This window comes from Canis lupus, chromosome 10 (assembly GCF_011100685.1).
Source record: "Canis lupus familiaris isolate Mischka breed German Shepherd chromosome 10, alternate assembly UU_Cfam_GSD_1.0, whole genome shotgun sequence".
In the NCBI taxonomy this organism is placed as follows: domain Eukaryota; kingdom Metazoa; phylum Chordata; class Mammalia; order Carnivora; family Canidae; genus Canis; species Canis lupus.
The window spans coordinates 21,149,731-21,174,868 of record NC_049231.1 but is presented as its reverse complement, the minus strand read 5'-3'; the positions used below and the strand labels follow the sequence as shown (position 1 = coordinate 21,174,868).

At 63.3% G+C, this 25,138-nt stretch overlaps 1 protein-coding gene across 5 annotated transcripts in view; it reads right to left on the bottom strand.

The window, feature by feature from the left end:
• Nucleotides 1-17,021: 17,021 nt before the first annotated feature.
• WNT7B (Wnt family member 7B) overlaps nucleotides 17,022-25,138 on the bottom strand; it is a 49,118-nt gene continuing 41,001 nt past the window's right edge. For 3 of the 5 annotated variants that reach the window (XM_038550215.1, XM_038550217.1, XM_038550216.1), the window contains exons 4-5: nucleotides 18,976-19,451; nucleotides 17,022-18,875 (exon numbers count right to left, since the gene is read on the bottom strand). In XM_038550215.1, the coding sequence (XP_038406143.1) occupies nucleotides 18,542-18,875; nucleotides 18,976-19,451 (810 nt within the window). In that variant the 3' untranslated portion in view covers nucleotides 17,022-18,541. Of the gene's footprint in view, nucleotides 19,452-25,138 lie in introns of all 5 variants that reach the window. The other 2 variants (XM_038550219.1, XM_038550218.1) reach the window with 1 other exon arrangement.

The following is a 25,138-nucleotide window of genomic DNA, read 5'->3' as shown; positions in this document are numbered from 1 at the left end:
AGATGTCACCAGTAGGGGTGGGGAGGTTAGCATATGGGAACTCAGTCCTTTCCCCTCAATTTTTTTTTTTTTTGGTAAAACCAGATTGCTCTAAAAAAATAGTCTATTTTTTTAAGTGTATTACGTGTGCTACAACGACACACAATAGTGTGGGTGAACCTCACAGACACAATTTTTGTTTGAGGATGCATTCCTTTTCCCCAGCTTCTCTGAGGTAGAACTGACATATAAAATGTGTACGTATTTAGGATTTTAGGATTATTGCCATCAGGCTAAGGGACATACCCCTGCACATAGTCTTCTTTGGTTTGGGAGTTTCTTTCTTTTTCCTTCTTTTTTTTTTTTTCCACAAACACAAATGTTGAATAAAGAAGCCAGACAGGCTTTGTGCAACCCATCCATGGGAGGACAGGCTGAGTGACCCGTCCATGGGAGGCATACAAGAGGCACCACGAATCCATGGCCACGGGAGTCAGGGTGGGACAGCAGCCAGACGGGGACAGAAAGGCTTCTGGGAGCTGGCCATGTTCTGTTTCTGATCTTGTGCCGGTTACGTGCAGGCTTTGGTTTGTGAAAATTCGTCGAGCTGTATACTTCTGTGTCCACTTTCCTGTGGGTTATACTTCATTAAAAAGTTCCAGAAAAAATAGTGTTTGCGGCAGAAAACTGGAAATCCCAGAAAAGGGGAAGGAAGATGGCCCCTAACATCCGTGCTCTTCCCCGGGGAGGGGTCCTCAACTCCAGGCTGCAGATGACATGCTCCTCCCACCCCCTTCCGACCCCCACCCTGGGTCCCGGCTGGGCAGGGGTCTCCGTCCTCACTGGGGGCTGAGCCGTGCGCCTGCCAGGAGGAGGGTCAGCAGTTCTCGGGAGCGCCTCCCAGCACGGGTGAATCACTGCATCTTGGAAAAATGTTCTCTTGTTTCAGGAAACACCCCCTCCATGCCACCTTGGCCCGCCCCAGAAGCCAGGAGACCCGGGCCCTGCCTCCGAGGGGCTCCCCAGGCTGGTGGCCCTGCAGGCGGGATGTGGGCGCCGAGGGGCGGGGATGCCGAGCGCTGCTCCGGGACAGGCACCTGAGCCCTCCCCGGGCACCTCACTGCGGCGGCTCCAATCCCGAGGGTGCCCCTCGTCCTCGGGAGGCGGTGGCAGGGCGGGGGCCTGGGCCAGGCCCGGGGCTGGACCGGTGACATCATGAACTGAGCTTTGCCAGTTCCTTCTCGACCTCGGAAACCCCAACATCCCGCTCCAGGAACTGGCCTGTGGAATTGGCTTTGGCTGGCCGCCCCAGGAGTGTGGCGGGGAGGCCCCACGCGCCCCCCCAGCGGCCAGTCCCTGGGGCCCCCTCTCCTGCAGGGGCTCCCGGGAAGCCTGCACAGTGTGAGAACCAGCAGGGTCAGCTTCCTCCGTCCCCGCCCCCACCCCCCTTAACTGCAAGAAAAATAAACAGCTGTCCCCTCCCTCCGCAACTGGAAACACCACCGCTGCCCGAGGCCTCAGACCAAGCCGTGGGGCTGACTCACCGGCCGCCAGGGCGGGGGCACTGGGAAGGGGCTCGGGGCTGCCCCAAGGAGACCCGTGGCCACCTCGGGCAAGGCCCACGCCCCTCCAGGCCCCACTCTGTGCCCCGAGCCAGGAGAGGACGGGGGACATGCCTGTCCTGCGGCACCCCTGCTCCCCCCTGCAGCTCAGCCTGTGACCTTTGGCCCTGACCTCTCCTGACCTTGGTGGCCTCGTTGCCCACACCAGACATGGGCCCCAGGCACCTCCTGCTCTGATCATGGTTGTGGACAGTGATGGTGGTGGCTGCGGTCGGGGGTCCACCCGGGTCACCGCCGGGGGAAGGCCCCGCGGAGCAGGGCAGGAAGCAGGCGGTTCAGAATGATCCTAGGTCCCCCGGCCTGGTCCAGGGTCTGAGACCTGAAGGGGGCCGTGGTCCAGTCCTCAGGGCTTTCCCTCCCGTCTGCGTCTCCTCTCCCTTTCTCCCTCCTTCCTTCCTGCTTTCTCCCTCCTATTCCTTTCTCACAGAAAACCTTTCAATGTCTCCAAGCCAGCTGCCTTCTATGGACGGACGGCACGGGCAGGAGCAGCCCATTCTCCCTGACCAGCGTTTGGGCCGGTGACGGGCACTCCGGGCAGGGGAAGGGCACTCCAGCTGATGAGGGACACACCAGGCTGGTAAAGGGTGCTCCAGGCAGGGGAGGAATACTCTGGGCCAGTGAGGGATGCTCCAGGCAGGGGAGGGGTGTTTTGGGCAGGGGAGGGACGCTCCAGCTGATGAGGGACACTTGGGGCTGGTAAGGGGCACTCCAGGCAGGGGAGGGGTGCTCCGGGCAGGTGAGGGATACTCTGGGCAGGGGAGGCATGCTCTGGGCAGGGGAGGGATGCTCCAGGCATGGGAGGGATGCTTCGGGCAGGTGAAGGGCATTCCAGGCAGGTAAGGGATGCTCCAGGCAGGTGAGAGATGGTCCAGGCAGGTGAGAGGTGCTCCAGGCAGGTGAGGGGTGCTCCAGGAAGGGGAGGGGTGCTTTGGGCAGGTGAGGGATACTCTGGGCAGGGGAGACATGCTCTGGGTAGGGGAGGGATGCTCCGGGCATGGGAGGGATGCTTTGGGCAGGTGAAGGACATTCCAGGCAGGTGAGGGATACTCCAGGCAGGTAAGGGATGCTCCAGACAGGTGAGAGGTGCTCCAGGCAGGTGAGGGATACTCCAGGCAGGTGAGGAGTGCTCCAGGCAGGTGAGGGGCATTCCAGGCAGGTGAGGGGTGCTCCAGGCAGGTGAGGGGCGCTCTGGGCCCTCCCCAGCTCCTCATTTACAGCCTGCACTAAAGCCTTGCCTGGGGCCTGGCAGTCCCGAAGTGGTCCCCTGTGCTGTGCCTGGGCTGGGCCCTGAGTCCTTGGAGATGCTTCCAACCTGCCTGGGGACAGATGGGGACAGACATGAGCTGGAGAGAGGAGGTTTGTAGCCCAAGCACCACTGTGAGAGCCGTGTGGGCCGGGATCTCACATGAGAGGCTTGTTTCAGGCGCAGCTTGTCTCAGGGGACACTTGTCTCGGGGAGGCTCTGCCGGGAGGACTTATCCTGAGGCTGGGGTGTGGATGGCGAGGGGAGCCTGCCAGCCAGAGGCGTCGGCCCAGGCACAGGTTCACAAGTGTGTTGTGGCTGGAATGGGCCGGGGAAAGCGTGCCTGCCCAGGGCTGCAGGGGCTCCAGGAGGCCCAGCGGCCTGGAGGCTCACCCTTGCTCTGGGGTATGATGAGGGAGGGGCCGGGGGGCTGAGCAGAGGGGCCTGGAGGGGCAGGGGCGGATCAGAGGGCAACCGGAGGCCCTGCTGGGTTCCCACACCGGACAGTGGGGCAGGTGTGGCCTCAGGGTCAGCGCGCGGCGGGAGGCTGGGGAAAGCCCGGGTGTCTGGCCGGGGCAGGCCAGCTAGAGCCTCAACCAATTAACCTGCAATCGCCCGGGGAGATGCTAAGGGGATTTGCCTTTTGTCTGGCTAATTATTCTGCATCTACACTTTCCCTTTCCTAGGGAGCTCAGACCCTTTGCAGAGCTTTAATTAAAAGGAAGCCGCTTTCTCAATTACCCCAAGGGTGGGGCAACCAGTGAAAACCCCAGAGGTCGCCCTCCCAGGCCCAAGCAGAGGCTCTGGGGCACCTTCCCAGGGCCTGGCTCCAGCTCCCACAATGCTGGTGGGGATTATCCGCCTGGCGAGGAGGAGGAGGCCAAGGCCCCAGAGGGGAGCTTCTGTCCTGGGGCCGGAGGCCCACCAGCACTGGTCCTCCTGCCTGCCCGCCCCTCCGAGCTCCGAGGCATCCCCAGGAGAAGGCTGGAGGCCCTTCCAGCTCACGGGAGCGGGGATGTCTGGCTGTGAGGCCTTGCAGAGAGGACCTGGGACTCTCCCAGGCCTGTGACGACAGGGCCACTTCCTGGACCCACCAGACCCGAGGGGCACGAGGCAGGAGTCGGGTCCAGCCTGCGAGACCCCCACACATACACCTAGCCCCCAGCCCTACTGGGCACCCAGAAGGCTCAGAGAACGTTCACTGCGTCAAGAGGAAAGATGGGAGGCCACAGAGGCCACATGGCCCCGTTAACACTGTTCCAATAGCCGCCTTCCGCGCGGGGCCCCTAGGACCTCATGCAACCCTGATGTGACCCTGCAGGGTGGCCACAAGCCCCATTTGCAGATGAAGAAACAGGCCGGTGGGTGTGAAGGAATGGCCGGGTCAGGCTCATTGTTCTGTGTCACCAGGGGCTTCCCCTTGGGGTATGCACAGACCCCAGGCTGACGGGGGACCTGGCGCCCCAAGGGGCTCAGGGCTGCTGGGGCTGGGGGCCACAGGGCCGGGGGCGGCAGGATCAGGTGCAGGGGGGAACAGCCTCCCATGGGGAGACCCGGGGGCTGCCATGCATCGCTCACACTCTCAAGTTCCATGTGTCCTTGGGGTTTGAGTGCCCCCTCTTTGGGAAGTGCCTCCTTCACAGCTGCTGCGCCTGGCACTCTTCGTCACCCGGGCCATCTAGGCCTCACGGAACGGAGCTTAGGTCCCCACTCGGCAGACGAGGAAGCTGCGGCTTGCAGAGGTGAGGCCGCCCAGCCCGGGGCCTGTGCAGATGTAGAAGGCCACACATGGACGGAGAGGCCACACCTCCCCGCCATGCCAGGCCCTCGCCCTGGTCCGCCCCGTGGTGCCTCGTGTGCAGGAGTCTCTCCCATCAGGAGCGAGGCCCCCAGACTCTGCTCCGGGCCTGCGTGGTGCCTGGGGCTGATGCTGGCAGACTGTGGAGACCCTGCTCTTGCCCTTGTTGCCACAGCACAGGAGACTTCCTGGAGGAGGTGATGCATGAATGGGCCTTGAAGGAAATGTAGGGGTTTGCCCAACAGAGAAGACTGGAAGGTCACCCTAGGCAAGTGAGCCAGCGGGCCCAGGGGAGCAGGGGGGGCAGAGAAGGAAGGAGCTTGAGGTCCTGCGGGTTTGAGTAGGGGCTCTTCCAGCTGTATTCACAGGCCCTGCAGGGAACCTGCTGGAACCCAGCAGTCAGCGAGGCCCTGCAGATCGGAGCCTGGGCTGAGCCCTGTCTGGCCCCTGGTGCTGCAGGGCTCATTCATTCACTGATTCATTCATTTCCTCATTGATTCACTCGCTCCTCCTTTGACTCATCCTTCAATATTTTATTCTTTCACTCATCACCCTTGGGAGGCCTGGGGGCAGGTGCTGGGCATGGGGTCCACGGAGAAGAGGCCTTCCTGACGAGGTTGACCATCAGCAGTGGCTGAAAGCATCCACTGATTTAACCCCCAGGTCACCAGGCCACGGCCACGGTCACCAGGGGTAGAAGCAGGGGAAGCAGCCCAGGCTTGACGTTCAAGGCCCTGCACACTTAGAGCCAGACCCCTGCTGGCCTAGGGACCCCGGGGCCTCCTGGGGCTCTCGTTCCCTGGGGGCACCCAGGACTCCCACATCAGGCCCTTGAGCTCTCCGGGCTTTCCTGTCCTCATCCTTAGCTCGGGAAGTCCTTGCCCCATCACTGCAGGCAGATCTCAAGGGTTGAATTCTGCTTTGAAAGCAGGGGGTGGTTCTCCTTGTCTGAGCCCCTCTCCCCAGACGCCTCTCTCTGGGCCCTGGATCTTGGTCTCTCGCTGGCAGCTACTTCCGGCAGTGCCAAGCCTTTCTCACTCCACGGGGTCCAAACAGGGGGCCTGGGGTCTCAGGGCTGTTGGGTGAGCGGCTCCACTGTCGCCTCATGAGACAGCATTGAGCCCGCCCCAAGTCGCGGGTCCAGGTGGCCAAGCTCCCCTCTCCATGGGACGACACCCAGCAGTGGACAGCGGCAGCCAGACCTCCCGGGAGATGGCAGGTGTGTCATTGACCGTACTCCCAGGGAAGCCAGCCTGCACCCCCTAGCAAGGACCTCAGTGACCAATTAGCATGCCTACAAAGTTCTCGAAGCATTTCTGGAACTTGTTTTTTGTGTGATGGTTTCACTCAGGAACATTCGAGCGCAGAGTCTCCTGGCTTTTTCTTTCCACTGGAACCTTCCCTCTGGACCTGCAGCCAAGTGCAGGGCGATGGGATTAGAGCCCGGCTGCTCCGTTCCCGGCCAGCACCCGGGAGTTCGAGAAGTCCAGCTTCAGGGAGCCTTTGTCTGGGGTGGAGCCGGGGACCGGTGCAGACCGGGTGGCCTCGGGCAGACAGGGTCCCTCCCTCTCTGAGCCCTGCGTACCTTCCATAAAACTACAGGGATGGACTCCCTTTGTGCTCTTCTGACTTTTTTTTTGAAGATTTATTTTTATTTACTTGCAGGAGGAGGGGGGAGGGAGAGGGAGAGAGAGTCTTAAGCAGGTTCTGTGCAAAGATGCAGGGCTCAATCTCACAACCTGAGCTGAAACCAGGAGTCAGATGCTTGACCGACTGTGCCACCCCGGCAACCAGGTTTTCTGATGTTTATAACAGTGGAGCTCCATTGTCAAACTAACCCTTCTCTGGAACCCCGACTGGCAAAACCAGCCACAGCAGAGGCGCTCAGTGGAGGTGGTCAAGGGCCAGAGCCCCTGCCCCTAGCAGTCCCTGGACACCTGCTTGGAGCCCTAGGCTCCCGAAGCACATGAGAACAGCCGCCTGAGGCATACCTCCATGTGCCAACATCCCTGAAAAGACGGGCGAGCCCCAAAGAGCTGCTGGTGATTCAGGCCTCGGACTCCTCTTCCCTCCAAACACATGTCCTGTGAGGTGAAGAACACTCCTCGGAGGCCCACCTGGCTTGTGCCCAAGGATGGCGACACCCCTGCCTCAGTTGTCCTGCCTGGCCTGGTGCAGAGGTCCCTGAGCCCGACAGCACGCCCAGCTCCAGGAGAGGACCTCGGGAAGACGTCCAGCCTCCCGTTCTTCTCCAGAACGACCTCCTGGACCCTGAGGGTGGGCTTAGGGCCTGGTGCAGCCCCCAACCCAGGAGCGTCCCTGGATCTGGCACTTGGTACACACGGTTCACTGGATAGTCTTGGCATACAGCGGGTGCTTAATAAATGCACTCATTGGACCAAGGCTCTACCCAAGCTCCTGATCTCGTAACCTGAGTCCAGCCAGGGCCTCAGGCCCAACCCACCCTCCCAGCCCTGCCCCCCAGCACGGAGGGATTGGTGGGGAGGCCTCACTGGGCCCACCAGGCAGTCTGGTGGCTCCTGCATTCACTCTGCCAGTCTCCACGGTTTCATCTTTACATTGTTTTGTGTATTGGTGGCATTTTCTCGTCGTCGAACCAATGTTGGGGACGTTTCCATCCATTGGGTCAACAAAACATGGCTGTGCTTCTGCTGCACCCCAGGCCCTGTCACTGGGACACGATGGTGAAAAGCCAGCAGCAGTCCCATCCAAGGGCACATGTGCTGATGGAACTTACCGGAAGCCCGGGCCATGAGCTCTGTGAGAGGCCTGGGGGACAGACCGCTTCTAGGTTTGGAGACTAGAGAGGTCTCCGAGTCGGTGACCACCAAGCTGAGGCCTGAGGAGCAGGAAGGCGGCCACACAGGGGCCTTTAAAAAGAGCACCCCAGCCAGAGGACACCCCACCTACCCCACAGACAGGTCGGGAGACAGGAGGAATTCCAAGGGTCCTGGGCAGGCCCTAACCATGTAGGAGGTGAACCAGACAGTCCCGGGCGGGAGGGATGGGTGGGGACAGAGCGACCACGGGGATGGTAAGAGCCACCGCTCCCTGAATATTTACCAGGACACCTGGAGAGGGGGGCCTCGGAGCCACAGACCGTGGCACCCCCGCTGGCTTCTTGCGGGACTGTGAGCGGCGCTAACCCAGGATGCGCCACTCCAGAGGGACCTCGTGTGCCGGGCAGTCTGGGATGCAGCCAGGAGCTTGCGTTTCTCCCCAAACCCAAATTCTGGATGCAGCAGCTTCTGGTCTGCCATCTGCCTTGGTGGATCCTGCCCTGCTCTGCCCTCTTCTCCTCTGGGAGAGTCTGTCCTCACGGACACTTCACGGGGCCTATCGGCCTCAGGGACATCCAGGTCCCAATCCCACAGTCTGTAAACGTTTCTCTCTATGGTCCACACAATTTTTTTTAAAGATTTTATTTATTTATTCATGAGAGACACAGAGAGAGGTAGAGACACGGGCAGAGGGAGAAGCAGGCTCCCTGGGGGGAACGTGATGGAGGATTCGATCCCAGGACCCTAGGATATGCCCTGGGCTGAAGGCAGATGCTCAACTGCTGAGCCACCCAGGCGTCCCTGGTCCATGTGATTAAGGAACGGTCTTGAGAGGGAGGATTACCCTGATTGTCCTGGCCCCCAAGTGTGATCCCAGGGGGGACCTTCTGAAAAGGGAGCTCTGCTGTCGCGGAGGAGCAGGCCACCGAAGAGGAGCACAGAGACATGGGCAGATGCTGACCTTGGAGGGCTCCCGAGTGACACGGCCACCAGGAGCTGCACCAGTCCTCCCCTCTAGTCTCAGAGGGAGGCGCACCTGACTTTGGACTCTGGTTTCAGAACCACGAAGAAGTAAGTGTCTGAGGTTCAAAGCTGCCTGGGTTGCTGCCATTCGTCGAGGCGGCCCTGGGAAAGCCTCCCAAGGGAGCGAGTTGCCATCCTCATAGGGCATCTCAAACATCCCCATGCCTCTCCCTGAGGTGGGGAGCACCTTGGGGATGGCTGCCTATGGCCGCTCTCCTGGGACCCGGCTGGGAAGGTGACATGGAGCAGTGACAATGGTGCCCCTGCATAGGGCCATCTGTCCCCCCACTCCCACCCCCGCTCCGAGGTGGCTAACGAAGGGCCAATCGGAGGCTACGGGGAGTCCAGAGCAGGGGAAGGCTTCCACAGAGCAGGACTTTCTAGAAGGCCAGACTTCCATGCTGGCCGCCCCATACGGAGGGGCAGGCTGTCAGGGCAGGAGGGACACCAGGCTGAGCAAGGCGGGAAGCGGGAAGTTGCCTGGCTAGTTCGGTGAAGGACAGCCAGGGTGGGTGGGGCCCCGGGGAGGCTCCTGGAGCCTCAGGGTGGGGTCTCCGGGAGGGAGAGCAGGGTGGGGCGCATGGGGCAGGCCAGGCTTCCTCCCAGCCAGCGTGGCTCAACCAAGCGTGTGCTGCAGGCCCCAAACCCGCCACCTGAGCCCTGTTAAGAATAAAAACAAATATTTGTGTTGCATGTTGTGTGTGTTGGGGTTTAGTTTTCTTCTGGAGGCTAAAAATAGGTTCATCTCTGCGTCCCCGCGGGGATTCCACCCCCTGCCCCCACCGGCGCCCCACCCCGTGCCGTGCAAGGCCTGGCCTGGCGCTCTGGGGCTCGTGCCAAGTTTTGACTTAACTGCCGGTGACGGGGTATGCAGGTATCAGAAGATGATTATGGGATGAAGGTGCCCATTACGGCTGCGCAGGAGGCACGTCCTCGCTGGCCGGCCGCACCCAGGTGGGCAGGTGGCGGGGCCAGGGGCACCCAGTCATCACCCGACAGTAAGAGTAATAACCCACTCGCATTTCAGAGTAAAGGAAACAACAGCACAGGCTGAGGAGGGTAGCACGGGGCACCTGGTGCACCCCAGGGCGCCCCAGGAGAAGTGACGTCAGGGTGTCCAGGAGGGAGGCTGCAGGGTTCCCGGGAGGGATCTGTGGAAGATCTGCAGGCCCGTGGGGGCTAGGGGGGAATGCAGAGCGCGATCGGCCCGTTCAAGGGCTCTGAGCGGGTTGGGGGCACGCCTCAGGCCTCGGGGACCCAGCTACATGAGGCAGCGTTCCAGGGCTGCAGTTGGGACCTGGGATCCTCGCGTTGGGGGTGGTGGGGTCTGCCAAGGAGGAGTCCAGGGCAACCCAGGGAGCCCCAGAGGGACAGACGCAGCTAGGATATGTGCCGGGTGCCAACGGGGACAGGAGGGGGGGCCTGGGGTCCCTGAGGCCCGGCCTCATCAGGGGGCCCCAGGAGGAGCTGGAGAGGGAGGGGCGGCCGCTGGACAGAAACCTTATAGACCAGGGACAGGCTGGGGCCTGGGGCTCCCAGGCTCTGAGCCAGGAGATAGTCCTAGGGAAATCTGTAAACTGTAAAGGGCAGTGAACACAGGAGGGCAGGGGGCTGCCCCGGATCTCTCAGCAGCCCCAAGGCCGGCTCCGGTGCCTGCCCCTGCAAGGCGTCTGTCCCCAGGCCAACCTCCCCAGTCGGACAGCCCGGCTTTCCCGTCAGGGAAGGACAGGAGGGGCTGCGGGTCCCTACACCCCCCTCCACTTGTGAACCTGCGCAGGGGAGGGGACACGGAGCAGGGGCTAGTAGAGGGCTTCCCGGCACTAATGCTGGCCTGCCGGCTCGGGGGGCACGTGTGCCCTCTGCTTCTCAGGTTGGCCTGGATGGTGAGGAGGGGGTGCTGGGCGAGGGGACGACTGCCGACTTCTGCTCCTCATCACTGGCCATTCCCCGGACCCTCCTCACAGTCCCTAGGCAAGCACTCCCATCCTATCTTACAGAGGGGAAACTGAGGCAGAGTGGGGCCCAAGGTCACCTGGGCAGGAAGTAGGGGACCCCGAGCCCCAGCGGGCTCCCGGGCCCAGCTGTCCTGGCCGCTCCTTTGATCCACAGGCTACACAGGCGAAGAAGGGGCAGGTGCTCCTCCAACCTCCCCGTGAGCAGCAGGCTGGCCCGAGTCCTGGTTCCTCCGGGTGCCCTGGATGTCCCGGGGTAAGTGATCCCACCACTGTCCTCGAGGGACAGCTGGGGTGTCCAGCCTGGGCTCAGCATGCCACTGGCCTTCCCTGGCCTTCCCCTTTCTGGGGATTCCCGCCAAGGCCTGAGCTCCCCTCAGGCCATGCCGCTGCTCTGCCTGCAAAATGCCCCCAGAATCCCCTGCTTCTCCCTTGGCATATGCCACCTGGGCTGCCTCAGCTGCCCCCTCACCCCTTCTCCTGGCTTCTGGCTGCAGGGAGGAGCCCCTCAGACTTTCCCAACAGAGGATCCCCTTGGAGCTGCAGGTAGACCACAGCCCCGCCTGCCGGAAACCTTCGGGGAGGAAAAGCTCAAGACCTCACGTGCGCCATGGCCCGGCGCTGCTGCTTCTGTGCTCTCCCCTCCCTTACTCTGTTCCAGCCACTTGCCCCCCCCAGCTGCCCTGCCCCGGGCCTGATCGTCTCTCCTCCACGCCTCTGGCCTGGCTGCCCCCTCCACCTGGGCCTCCCTCCCCGTCCTCCCCTCTCCCACCTGGCCCATCCACGTGGCCCACTCTGACGCCACGCATCCTGCCTAACCTGCCCTGGATTTTTCCTCCTGCCGTGCTGAATACTTCACGGCTCATGATGCTTCTCCCATTCTTCGTAGACGCTTATTGTCGCATGCCCCCTCCAGACTGTCGGCTCTCCTTGGCGGCTTCCCCGGCACCTGGCATAAGAGGGGTGTACAGTATTTGGGGAATGAATGCACAAAGGTGAGGCAAAGAGATGCTCACCTCCAGAGGGAACTCCAGTGTCAGGACAGGAGGGGAGGGCAGCCTTCCTTGAACCTGCCACAGGCCGCACTCTGCCCCCCGCCCAGGACTGTGACACCTCCCAACCACAGAACCCAGAGTCCATGAACCCCAGCTATCATGGCACAGACTCTCCGCATCTAAGAATCGTGTAATCAGAACAGCATAAAGCAGCATACCCCGCTCTCTCTTCCATGGGGATCAAACCATGCTTGCATTCCTCTAGTCACTGCCATGAACTCCTTCTTATAGCTCTGGCCACAAGAAAGTTCTCCTCATCCGGCCTGAGGCCCACCCTCTGCTGGGCCTCCTAGGGCTGCCCCACAGTCTCCTCAATGAGGCACTGGCGTACTGACGGCCTGCAGGCCCCTCCACTGGAGAGTGGCCCTTTGAGTTAAGGGAGCACCTCACCCTGCTGTGGGCACTCCCCTAGCTCCCAGGGAGAGTCTCGGTGACTCAGATATGCTGCCACCAACTTCCCTGCCTCTCCCAGACCAGAGTGCTTATCTCTGAGATCTAATCAATCCCTCTTTCCTGGAAACCCAGAAGGGGAAGCGGGCGTTACTCACCCTGCCCATGTCAGGACACAGCGACAAGGCCATCGCCACTCTCTGAGCAGGCAGGGTGCCCCTCCCAAGTTGGTTAACAAGGAGAAGCTCCAAGTCCTGGCGTGGCCTTGTTACCCCCAAAGAGAGCAGGTTGGCAGTGGCCGGCTCAGGGCTCACCCAGGCCACACCCATCCCGGCTCTGATGGGGACCCTGGGGTCAGCCAGTACGGACGGATAGAGCAACGGAGGCCCAGAGGAGGCCCACGGAGGCCCCTCCTCGAATATTTTCATTGAGCTGATGAGATCTCATAAAGCAGCCCAAAGCTGGCAAACTGTTGGTAGCCAACAGCCCTGGTCCCTATCCCAGCAGAGGGGCCAAGATGGACTGGGAGTGGCCTCAGGAGGGACCTCGCTCCCCACACCCTTCACTGCCCGAGGACTCTTATTTGTGATACTTTTCTACTGGAAAACAGGGGGTCCAGACAGCAGCCTGAGTGTCAGCGAACCAGTTGGCAAACAGGCCCTTTGTCCAGAAGGCATGGGACTATGTTGGCCACAAGAGGTCGGGGGGTCCAGAGTGTCCCCACCAGATGCTGGAAACCATGAGGTTCAAATGCAAGGTTCCCTATGACCTTCCAGAGCCTTCTGGAACCCTTCGGGAGTGAGGCAGCTCTTCAAGCTCTGTGCTCCCTGCTGCCCAGCTCCCCAAGCCCCGTGCTTCACTGTCTGCACCGTTACCCCCAGGCCACGTGGGAGCCTCTTTCTCCAGTCCCATGCCCAAAGCGTCTCTTCCACCTCCTTTCTTTCTTCCCTTTTCTTCTGAGCCTCAGCCTGGATGCCAGCTCCTCCTCCAGGAAGCCTTCACTGACTACCCTCTGTGTTCACCCAAGGCGGATTCCACACGCCTCTGCACTCCCAGACCCTACTACTCTCCATTGCAGGGCTGGGTATGGTGGAATGGTGGCTGAAGGGACCTATTTGTTCACCGTTCTGTCTCCCCATCCTCGCCGGGGGCTATGTCAGAGAAGAATTCATTTCACATTCAGCTCTGGAAGCCCCCGATGCCGTGCCAAGCTCTGGGCACCGAGGAGCTCAGCCAGGATGGACGAGTGGACACAAGAATGGTGTGAGTGAATGGAACTCACATCCTGTCATGTTTGGTGGAAGAGCCAGAGGTTCAGGAACCAGAAGTGAGGGTTTGAGCCAGAAACCAGGGGACCCACCTGGGGCAAAGCCCATATAGGAGCACGGGGTGGGGTACACAGGCCAAGCCAGCAGAATGGCCCCAGCTGTGGCCCAGCCCCAGCAGCTCAGGCAAAGGACTTCTGGAGCTGCAGACCCCTGGAAAGGCGTCCCCAGGTGTCCTGCTCACAAGTGCCAGCCCTGGCCCCCCACTGGCTCAGTCCTGGAAGGACTACCCTCAGGCCTTGAGGTGGGTGGGCTGGCCACCCACAGGACACCAGCGGCCCCAGGAAGGCCACCTGTGTCCAGCATCTGGAGGGTCCCAGCCCTGCCCCGCCAGCCACTGGCCTCTGCCTGCAGGCAAGTAAGCAGACCCCTGATCCTGGACCTCCTCAGCCAGCATCCGGGCTGCTTCCCTGCAAGGCCGTGAGGGCTTTCTTTTCTACATCGTCCCAGATGGCTGTAGCATTCCAGCTACGTCCAGAGAGGCGCGAGGCCCAGGTCATAAGGCGAAGGGCCAGGTGGGGGAGCTGGCCAGGCAGCTTGGGCCGGGGTGCGGCTCACCCCTGGGGTCCTGGGAGCAGTGCTTGCCTGCGGCAGGCCATCCATGAGCCCTGGGCCCCAGTGACTTCTCCAACCACCTGCCCACCCCCCAGGCCTCTGCTGGGCACTGTGGCGACTGCCAAGCCTGCAGCCCTCTTGGGCGTCCTGGACCCACAAGGGCCTGGGACTCACAGGCCAGACTGCTGAGTCCCTGGGCCCTGCAAGGCTAAGGACATGATGGGTGGGCAGGCGGCATCCCGAGAAGGAAGGTGGGCGCTGCTCAGACCCAGAGGAGGGAAAGGGGCCAGGCCAGCAGTAGGCGAGCTCCAGGCTGCCATCCAGCTGAACTTCCTGGCTCCTGGCAGCCCTGTTCCGGGCTGCTGCTCCACTCCAGGGAACTCACACTTGTCCGGTTTGCCCAAGCGCAAGGAGCTCCAGCCTCCACTCGCCTCCCTTCCCCAGCCCGCCTGCCTCCCTGCTGTGGGAGTTGTGAAGTTCACCCAGATGTCTAACCCAGACCTGCCTGCTGCCTTCAACCTGCCCTTTCCTGTTCTCTCTTCGGTGAAGAGAGGGCATTGCTATTGCCTCCTCCCCAGGACTTGCCTCAATCATTCTCTTCCCACTTGCCTCTGTACACCCTCGGGCGAGGTCTCAGGGCCTCAGTTTCCCCTCGTGGGAGGAGGTATGTGAGTTGGGTAGAAGGAAGACCCTGGAGGACAGGAGTTCGAATCCTGATTCTGACTCTGGGCTGTGTGACCTCAGGCAGACCACTTTGTTCTCTATGCCTGGGTTTTCCCATCTGCAAAGTAGAGCCAGCGCTGACCCATGTAGGGAAGGGGTGTTATGAATACTTGTGAACCAGACCCTGTGTCTACAATGACAGGTGGTGGGGGGGTGTTCTGTGTTCCATGGAACCTCTCACCTTTCAGGCCCCTGGGCCGGCCAGGGTGCAGGGACAATCAGCAGTGACACCCATCTCTGTCAGGGTAAAAGCTGGTGTGTGTGGGGGGGGGGGGGGGGGGGGGGGGGGGGGGGTGAAGGAGAGAGCAGGACCCCAACAAGCTTGCTGGAAAGGTGAGTACTATGGGCAGGAGGGGTGTGGGCAAGGGAGATGGTAGCAGAAAGGCCTTCCTGCCTGAGGGCACTGCTGGAGCAGACGCTGGGCGGGGGCAGGGGCCGGGGTGAGCAGGGTGGGGGCTCAGGGCAGGGTCCGGGTGAGCAGGGTGCAGATGGGCTGCAGGAGATGAAGAGGATGAGGAGGGACTCTGAAGGCCACACCAAGGAGTGAACTTCTAGCTTCCGGGGCCACAGGACCCCGTGAGGTCTGACCACAGACGCAGCACTGGGTTTACAGCCCAGGGAGCCTCGGGGAGGGGGCGGCAGGTTGGGGGGGACGGTCCTGGTGCTAAAGCTCAGCTCGTGAGCAAAGTGTGGGCAGGCCACGCAGAAAGAGGGAGGCAGGCCTGGCGGGCGCCGCTTGCTCCCCTAGACCCGCTCCAGAGAGGAAGCACCTGTCCAAAGCCGCCTCTGGGCTGTCAGGCTGTCTCAGGGCAGGAGAGCCAAGTGCAGAGCCAGGGCCCCGGAGGTCAAGGCCAGGCGTGAGCCACCGGTGTTCTCAGGGCCCAGCTCAGGGCGGGCCTAGCCTCCAGCGCCGCGGAACAAGCGGGTGAGCGAGAAGTGGATGGATGGGTGTTCGTCTCCCACAGGCGGCCCCAGCCCGCTGCCTGCCTCCTGGAGCACCGTGGGCAGGCGAGTCTGGAGAAGGAGCATCCCTGGCAAAGGTGGAGAGGCAGGACGGGGGTGGGGGGGCAGCTCGGGGCAGGGTGGCCGGAGCCGAGGGGGGTGGGCGCCCGGGTGGGAATGAGCCACTTGGGGGGTGGAGGCTCCCGGGGATGCTCCTGAAATCTTAGCCTCAGAGGCGGAGCCCAGGGCGGGGGGTCAGGTGGGCCCCCAGGCAGGCTGGGTGGTGTGGGCTCCACGCCTCGGGCAGGGCCCCTCGGAGGATGTGCCGGGCGGCCCTGGGAGGCCAGGGCCGGGGTTGAACCATGGCCAAGAGGTAAGTACAGTCTGGGCACCGGGGCCATGGCATTCTCGGAGCTCCTTCCTCATTCCTGGCCCTGTGGGAGTAGCTGGACCCCGGCGTCCCGCTGCAGCCACCACCGCGGATTTGCTTACCGTCTCGCAGGGAACCGGGGCCTCCTGCCAAACGGCCCAACCCAGGCCTGGGCCCCACAGGCCCCACTAGCCACCAAGTGCTGGCCCAGGCCACCTCCTGCTCCCAGAGGGGGAAACTGAGGCCAGATAGTTGGTAGGGCCACCCCAGAGTTTGTCCAGGCCTGAGTGTAAGACGGGATGGGCTTGGGCTCCAACGTCAGGACTTTTTGCATCCGTCTCCCCATCTCCACACCCTACGGGGACACATCCTCCTCCGAAAGCCCACCTGGTGGCCCCTCCAGCGGGATCTGGGTCCGGGGCCAGGCTCCGTGGGTGCCCCGGCGGGCACAGTGTGGACAGGGGCTTGTTTGATCAGCACCCGATGCCAGGCTGCCGGGACAGCGGGCAGTGGCCAAACCGGCCCCGCCACATGCCTTCCGGCCCTCAGCAGGAATGCCATTCATCCCCCTGTGCTCACACGGTTACCACAAGTGCGGAGGGCTGGTGGCACCCGGGCCTCCAGGGAGAAGCAGCAAGGCCTGATGGCCAGCCGGAGGCTGCCCGGCTCCCAGGGGCCTCGGGCTGCCTTCCCACGCCCGGAGAGGGCCAGGGGCACCCCAAGGGGGGCACCTGGGCAAAAGCCCACCAGACCCACAGGGATCCCGAGACCAGCTGGGGTCAGAAGCAGAAGAGAGACACAGAAGGTGACGGATGGGACCAGGGCCTCCTGGCTGTGGGTCCTCCCCGCCAAGCCCCTGTTTTCCTAAGAACAGGCCCCACCCAACCCCATGAGCTGGCTCTGGCACCACAGCCATGGCCTCCTGTCCCCATGCCCTGAGCCCAGCCTGTCCAGAGAGTCCTCAGGGTGTGCGTCCAGCCACCACCAGTGGCCCTTGCTGGGTGCGGTGGCCCTAAAGGTGCCTGGACACTTGTATGACTCAAGGCATCACTTGGGACCTGGGCGAGGTGTGAGGACGGAGGTCCATGTGCACGGTACCTGCGCAGCCTGCAGGGGGTAGGGAAGGCAGGAGGCTGGGGGGCCAAGGGGGCTTGGGGCTCAGGGCTCGACCTCACTGCACGGCACCAACATCCCCACCCCCAGAGGGAAGAACCGCAGGGGCGTCGCGTGGGCTCCACACACACTCGCTTCTGATTCCAGCTTTATTGGAGCCGGGCGCTCCCCTCCAGGGAAGGCGGGACACAGCGCATCGGAAACCCCCCAGCTCTCCCGGGATGGGAGCGCTCCAGGGACACGCAGTGTCCCGACCGCCGCCGGCCCACCCGGGCAGCGCTCACCCCCCCTTCGCCCGAGGGAAGAAGGAGGAGGGTCTCGGCGGAGGCACCTGGACAGTGCGCTTGACTCGATGGCATCAGGGGCCCCAAGAGTCCGTTTCAAGCAGAAGGAGGAGCCTGGCTCGGGGGACTGCACGGGGCTGTCCCCTCCCTCCAGTACCCAGTGTAGGTCACAATAATTTAAAAGACACGATAGACACTTCAACGCTATATAACAATATAAGTTAACCAGGTTCCTTAGCAGAGGGTACCGGGCCTGTGGACTCGGGAGTGTCCGGGGACCCGGGGACGCGGGGCCGGGGGCGGGACCTTCACGGTGGCCTGGAAGTGCCCGGAACAGCAGCTGGTGGAGCATCCTGGCATCATCGGGGGCACGCGGGGTAGATGCCAGGGCCAGGGCCCAGACGGTGTCACTCACCCCAGGCTAAGGTCTAGCCCACCTGGCTTGTCAGCTGCCTGAGGACACATTTCCACAGGTTTCTGCAAGAAAATACCCGAAATGCAGGGCGGGGTGGGAGGGGCCCACAAGCAGTGGAGGGCACACCAGAAGCCGGTGGCACATCATCCTTGCTGGCAAGTCACCTCCTTATGCCTCAGACTCCCCAAGGGAGGGTGGGAATGTTCTCAGGGGGGTGGTGTTCACCTGGGGGAGGTGCCTGGGGGGCAGACACCTGCTGGGACAGCAGGCGGGGCCCTGGCCGAGTGACACCCTGGATCCAGCCTTCTCAGCACTGGAGTCAGGGCCAAAGGAACAGGCCTGGACAGGGAGGCCACCAGAGAAACCCCGGCAGGCGCCTCTGGGGGTGCAGGCTCCCCGTGCAGCTGGCAGCAGGGGAGGAGGGGCACAGCCAGATTCTTCAAAACATGGGCACAGTCTCACACCACCATGGGTGTCCCCAGAGCACATCTTCCAGGGTCAGGAGCCCTGGCCAGGAGGTCAGGACATCTGAGCCAAGGCAGGAGCCTCCGCTCATAACTTCGGGGTCTCTGGCTGATTCTCGAGCCATCCCAGGCCTTGGTGCGGGTGGACACCCCTGAGCTGCCCCCACTGACAGCCCACTGCCAGCACAGAGCTGTCCTAGGGCTCTGGCTGGCTCCGGGCCGGGAGTGGGCTCTGTAAACTGAGGGCGCCAGGCTGGCGGGGGTGCGGGGAGGGTGACAGCCTTAGGAGACAGGGCACTCCTGGAACCTGATGTGGGTGACATTTGGATTTGATAGGGTTTTCAGAAAGAAGGGTCCCTGTCCATGGCTCTCCTCGGAGGCCCTCTCGGGGGCAGGGCCAGAGGGTGCTGTGCACAGGGCTGCTCCCTCGGGTCAGACGCAGGGACAGGAAGCAGAGGGCCACGGGGTGCACTAACACGGAGTACAGTCAGGACTGGCTATGCCTTAGTGCTAAGAATTCTTTTCCGATACTAAGAGAACATAAATAAACCTTGTCAACATCCGCCCAGACCACCCGGAGGCCCGGCGGCTGCCACGGCCGGAGAAACAGTCCCGCGTGGGGTCGGCCGGCTTGGCATTTCCAGGTCCCTCGAGCCATCGGTGCCACCAGGTGGGGGAAGGGGACGCTCGGAGTCTTGCCACTTGGCTTTCCAGGAGGGTTCACTTCCCCGGAGAAAAGAACAGAACTCACTGGGCCCCAAGGGACAGCAGTGCCATCGGCGTTGCCCTCTCGGCTGACCGGGTCTCGGGGACAGCTCTGCCTGGGGAAGCGACGACGAGAAGGGTGGGAGGGAGCCCCGGGGGGCGGGGGCCAGCGAGGGGGCACCCTGAGCCGTGTGCCGAGCCGAGCAGGGCGCTCACTTGCAGGTGAAGACCTCGGTGCGCTCGCTGCAGGTGTTACACTTGACGAAGCAGCACCAGTGGAACTTGCAGTTGCACTGCCACACCTTGGTGTACTGGTGCGTGTTGTAGCCTCGGCCGCAGCACATGGTGTCGCAGCCATCCGCGCCCGGCGACGTGCGGTTGCACAGGCGGCCCTGCGTGCCCACGCTGCCCGTGGCCGCGTCCTCCTCGCAGTAGTTGGGCGACTTCTCGATGTACACCAGGTCCGTCTCCATGGGCTTCTGGTAGCTGCGCAGCTGCTTGATGCGCAGGAAGGTGGGCTGCCGCAGGCGGCTGGCTCGCACCACCTCCACCTGCACCGCCGCGTTGTACTTCTCCTTGAGCATGTGGCCCACCTCGCGGAACTTGGGCAGCGTGGTCCAGCACGTCTTGGTGGTGCACGAGCCCGACACGCCGTGGCACTTGCACTCCAGCTTCATGCGCTCCTCCAGGACCTGCGGGCGGCAGGGTTCAGGGTGTGCAGACCCCCCATCTCCCACCTGGATGCCCCACTCCCACCCCTCCAGGACCTGCGGGCGGCAGGGCTCAGGGTGTGTGAACTGCCCCCCAATTCCCACCTAGGTGCCCCACCCCTACCTCTCCAGGACCTGCAGGGACAGGGCAGGAGCTCAGGGTGCCTGGGCGGCCCCCACCTGCCCTAGCCTCCACCTGGCCCGGAGCTGGCTCCCCGACTTCCAGCTGCAGGGCCACACTGAGTGCCTCCCCTTCCTGAGCCTCCGTCTCCTCCGTGTAACAGGGCTGCTGACCACAAGTCCCTACTGCAGAGGACCCTGTGAGGGTCCGGTGAGAATGTCCAGAACTTGGCAGATCATAGCACATGTTTACCAAACCTGGTTCACTAAATTCTCAGAATCCTTCCCGTCGATGCACTGAAAGGGAGGCTGAGGCTGGGGAGCCCCGGCGCGCTGCAGCTCACAGGGCAGCACATGGCGAAGCTGGTGCTGCACCAGCCAGGTGGGGAGGAGGGGCCGGACGGTGATCCAGGCCTGGCAACAGTGGGTGCTTACTAATTGCAGATCTCCTCCTCTCCATATCTGTACCCCCTGCCCTCGTGCCTGGGGTGGGGCCTGGCATGTAGCTGGTGCTTAATAAATGGCTCTTCAGTGAAAGCCTGGGGTATGCACGGAGCTCTGTGCGTGTCTGCAGAAGGACAGAGGGGGTGGACAAGCAGGGGCTGAGGGCACGGGTCAGCGAGGCCCAGGTGTGCCACCTGCTGGGAAGCCGGCCCCCGACACTGTTGTTCTTTCTCCCCAGCTCCCCAAGGGCCCGCCATGGGCGCAGCTGAGTGTTTTCCTTGGGCCTCCCTCCATGCTCCCGGAAGGCCGATTCCCAGAGCCAGCCCTGACCCCAGGTACTCATTTACCTGGATCGAAAGAGCCCTGCCAGCCAGTCTGATTAAAGATGGGGAATCATTAGCTGCCGCCCCACGGCTGCAGAAGGGCCATTTGTCAGCTGTCCGGGCTCCGCTGGCCTCACTTGGGGTGTCCAGCCCTGGGGGATCTCGGCCACCCCCTGCCCCCTGGGCCAGAACCCCAGCCCAGCCCGGACTAGCAGCCCCACAATGAATGAATGGATGAAGAGTGAATGAATGAAAGGAACCTCCCCCTGGCCGCATGGGGCTCTGGTCCTCAGCAAGGACCTCGGGGACCCACAGCCTAGCACGGGGAACAGAAAGGGAAGCCCATGCACACCAGCAAGTGTGGGGGCCCTGGGGGCCGCCCCTGCCATGGGATGGGGGCTTCCTGGAAGAGGGGTGCCTGCATGGGGTGTGGATGGAGAAGGGGGAGTTCATGAGGCAGAGAGGAGGGTGTTCCAGAGGGTCCAGGGCAAGCAAGGTCTGCAGAGGACAGGTGCAGCCCACCTGAGCATCATGTGGGTGCTGGTGGGCTCAGTCGGGTGTCCTGGATATGGGGACTGGCTGGGATTCTCTGCTCCAGCGTCCTGTGGGTGATGTCCTGGGGCAGGTGGGGAGACCCGGGAGGCTGGGATGGGGATGGGGAGGAGGAGGGGGAGGCTGGTGGTCCACCAGGGGAGGGCCAAGCTGGGGAGGGCCCCAGCACCCCTAGGAAGGAACATTCCGAGCTGGAATTACAGGGGTGTCTGGGTGGGGAGCATGGACCAGAAGCCCACTCTGGGGTGGGGGGTCTAGGTGAAGGGTGGGGCCTCCCTCCAAGGGAAAGCCTCCTGCCGCTCTCCCCGCAGTCCTGTCCATCTGGGTCAGACCTCTCTTGCTCCTCCCTCCCCCTTACCCCACGTTCATTTTGCTTCACCCTCCCCCATCGCCAGCAAGACCCTCCCCCACCAACAGCCCCTTCAGGAAGCTTCTCTCGCCCTGGCCACACTGCCTGCCTTGTCCGCCCCTCAGGCCGAGAGCTGACCAGAGGGATGCCCCTCTCAGAGTCCCCGTGTGGGGAGCAGAGCACCCCACCCCAGGCTGCTGGCCCAGACGGGCCATGATGGCCTGAGACCCGCCAGGGCTGTCCAGGCCGGGTGGTCCCCGCGCCCCCACCACCTGCCTCCTGCCCACCCACCCAGGCACAACCAGACCCCGCACAGCCAGGCCCGGGACAGCCGGCAGGTGAAGCCGATTGGGCAGCTGTCTGCAGAGCAAGGAGCCGCATCCTCGCTTGGCTGGGTCCCCCTGGGCCCGAGCCTCTCCTGGGAAGTGATCACAGGATTCAAGAATGTGCCGTTTCCGTCTCCAGCGCCCTCGAGATAAGAGTGACAGCGATGGTGGCGCCAGCCCTGCTGCCCCAGGAGACCACCTGGGAGGGTGCAGAGTGACCCGGCCTCGCCCAGAGGAGTGGGGCCTTCGTTTCCCCCAGACCCAGGTCGTGTGGGGGTGGGGTGGGGGCCTCCAGGGAAAGGCCAACCTGGCATTCTTTCTGGAATAAGAGCGTGGTCCGTGCCCTGAGAACAGTGCTCAGTTGCCGGCCAGGCTGGGGGGTCACGGCATCCTGGCGCCCACGGAGGGCACTTCACACCCAACTCGGGCAGCAGCCTCGGGCCACGGAGGGTGGTGGCGCACACCCTGTGCCGTGGCCCGCCTCACACCCTTGTTTCTAGGTGGTGGCCTGGCCCTCCGTGGGTGTGCGGGGCCCTGGGGGCAAGGCCCACGCCGGGTTCACCCTCTCACCCCGGCCGCAGTGTGAGATGGGCGTGGGCCTCAGGTGAAGCACCCGGGCCGTGGGGGCCCAGGGGGCCAGCGGCTTCTTAGCTGAGGACTTTGCACAAGTGACCCCTCCTCGGACCCTGGGTGCTCATTGGGACAATGGGAATGATGTGCCCCCTGGGGCAGGACCAGCCTGGAGCCTAGATGTCAGGTGGGGCCTGTGCCCACCTGACGGGGTCCTGCCCTAGCTCCCGATGCTCGGGGCCCACATCAGCGACGGTTTGAGACCTCCATCCCCCGCGAGAGGAGCCCAGAGCCATGCCGACCACAGCCCAGGCCTTCACAGCTGGACAGGCTCCTGCCTTACGGGGTCGGTCCATAGGAAGATCTGCTCAGACGTCGTCTCCTTCCGTGCCTGCTGCTCTCGCCCCTCCACTCAGGCCCACACAGCAGGGCAGCTGCTCCGTAAAGGCCACGCTGCCCACAGCGGGGCTGGCCAGCGCGGCCAAGGCCTCGATCTCACAGAAGCCGGTGTGAGCAGGTCTCCTGCTCAGCCCATCTGACCCTGGCCCACCGGGCATGTGGTGGGCTGAACAGTGTCTCCCCATTCGGAACCTCAGGATGTGACCTCATCTGAAAATAGGTCTTTGCAGGAGTATCTGAGGCTCGAGATGAGGTCATCCTGGGCCCCAGGGCGTCCTAACCCCAAGGACACATGTCCTTGTGAGGAACAGAGGAGAAATCGCTCAGAAGTGGAGACCTTGTACAGGTGGAGGCAGACAGGATGCTGAGGCCACACACAAGCCGGGGAGCCCCTGGAGCCCCCATGAGGCCAGCAGGGTGCTTCCCTGGAGCATCAGAGGGAGCCCGGCCCTGCTGACACCTGGATCTAGGGCTTCTGGCCCCAGAGCTATGAGAATAAATCTCTGGGGCTTTGAGTCATCTAGGCTGTGAGACTTCCTGTGGCACCAGAGGGCTGGCTTCCCACTCAACTTGCTGAACTCTGGGACTCTGGAGGGGCAGGGGGGCCTGGACCAACTATGATGGGGACCAGGGCTCCCAGCACCCAGGTGCCCAGTGAGGATCTGGACTCAGTTCTTCCAGAAACCTCAAAAGCCGGGCCCTCCAGCCCACCCCAACCACCATGATCAGTGCCTCTGGGGGCAGAAGGACCCCTACCCCCCAGGGTCACTGCTGCCACCACCAGTGATCCCTGCCAAGGCCTCAGGCCACATGTGTGCCCCAGGGCTCTGGGAGGATAGTGGGGGGCTGTTGGAGGACAGGGGGTGGGGGGGTGCGAGGTACATCACTATGCACATGAGCAGAGGAGGCTCGGAAGGGGCCTCGCAGACAGGGGCAGCGCCAGCACCAGAATCCCATCCTCGGACCCGGGTACAGCCCTTCCCTACAGCCCCCCTGCCCTGATGGGCCCTGACCCCCTACCTGGCTGCTCCCCTACTCGCCATCTCACTTTACAGCGTCACGGTTCAAAACCTGACGTGCTACACTGTATGTTGGCAAATCGAACTTAAATAAAAACAAATGTAAAAAATAAATTAATTTTAAAAAAAGAAACGCCGACGTGCTGATCCTGCTACACTCAGGCCCCCCAGCCCTCGAGCCGCTAGCGAGCGTCACTGCCTCGGGGACCTGCCGTGACACCTGACGCCCAGAGGCCCATCCAGCGCGCCAGCCTCCCCGCCTGCCCGCCCACCCTGAGCTGGGCCAGAGGCCTCCCTGCACAACACATGTGACCTGAGGCCCTGCCCGCAGCCCTGCCCCTGCTGCGCTGGTCCCCCCACCGCTCGCAGGGTCCCTCCCCACATCTCTGCTGCCCACGGGACGCTCCCCCACCAATGCCTCCAGGAGCTCAGGCCTCTGGGGGCCTCTCCTGTGAAAGGGAGACAGCGAGCCCCTCCTCCCAGGGGTGCTGGAGAGCCCCCCCCCCCCGGGACCTCAGCTGCCACAGAGGCTCAAGGGCAGTGGTTCCGTCCAGGGCTTCGGCGCACCTCCTCCTCCAGGGAGCCCTCCCCACACCTCCGGGGAAATGAGCCTCGCCTACCCGCGGTGTGTGAGCCCCTTGGAGGCTGCGTCAGGCCTTCCTTTACTCGTCCGCCATCCACTCCTTCCTTCGGCAAGAGTTTAATAACCACTGACTGCTCTGCATCCAGAGGATGAAGTCGATGCCCTGGCCTGGCGTTCAAGGCCCGCTCAGGGCCAACCTGTGCGGACCCCTTAAGCAGCCCGCCCCGGCTCCAAGGGCCGGCTCCCTCGGCCTGTGCTCCTGTCGGCACCCGCTCATCCTTAGAGGCTCTGCGCCGACGGCAGCACCCCAGAACCTCTGCTCCCTCCCCGGGGTCTCCAGCCCCCATCCCCCACCGCCCATCATGGGTGCCGCCCAGCAGGTGCTCCCACCGGGGTCCCAGCCCGGCCAACGCCTGGCACAACCCGGGGCCCAGGAGCATTTGTCGAGTGACCGAGTGAGCAGCTGGTGGCCTCGGCTCGGGTCCCCGGGGCAGAGGGCAGGCAGGAGTGTCCCCCGCCTGCAGAGACCCACAGGCCCTGGGGTCGTGGGCGCGGTCCCCGGGCTGGGGAGCCAGGCCCGGAGAGGCGTTCCGCTCGGCTGGCGCCCTATCTCGGGCCATCTTGCCGCCACGGTGGCCGCGCCTCCCCGCCCAGTATCTGGGGCCCTCATCTCCCCGAGGCGGGGCCCGGCTCGCCCCGACATCTGCCCCAGTGCGGCGCTGCCCCACCCCCCGGGGGACGCTGGCTGCTCCTCGGGAACCCCCTGGCCGGTACTTCCCACCCCACTGAGAACACCCCTTCCTCCAGTCCGTCAGCGCACTTGGAGCCAGAGGCCACCTCCTCCAGGAAGCTTTCCGGGCCTGCTGGTACAACCCGTCTGCTCCCAGGGCGGGGACACGTGGCCCCGGGGCCCTTCCCCACACCCCACACTGGCTCCTGGTCTCAGCCCTGCGGCCCAGCCTCTGAGGGCCGCATGCGTGTCAC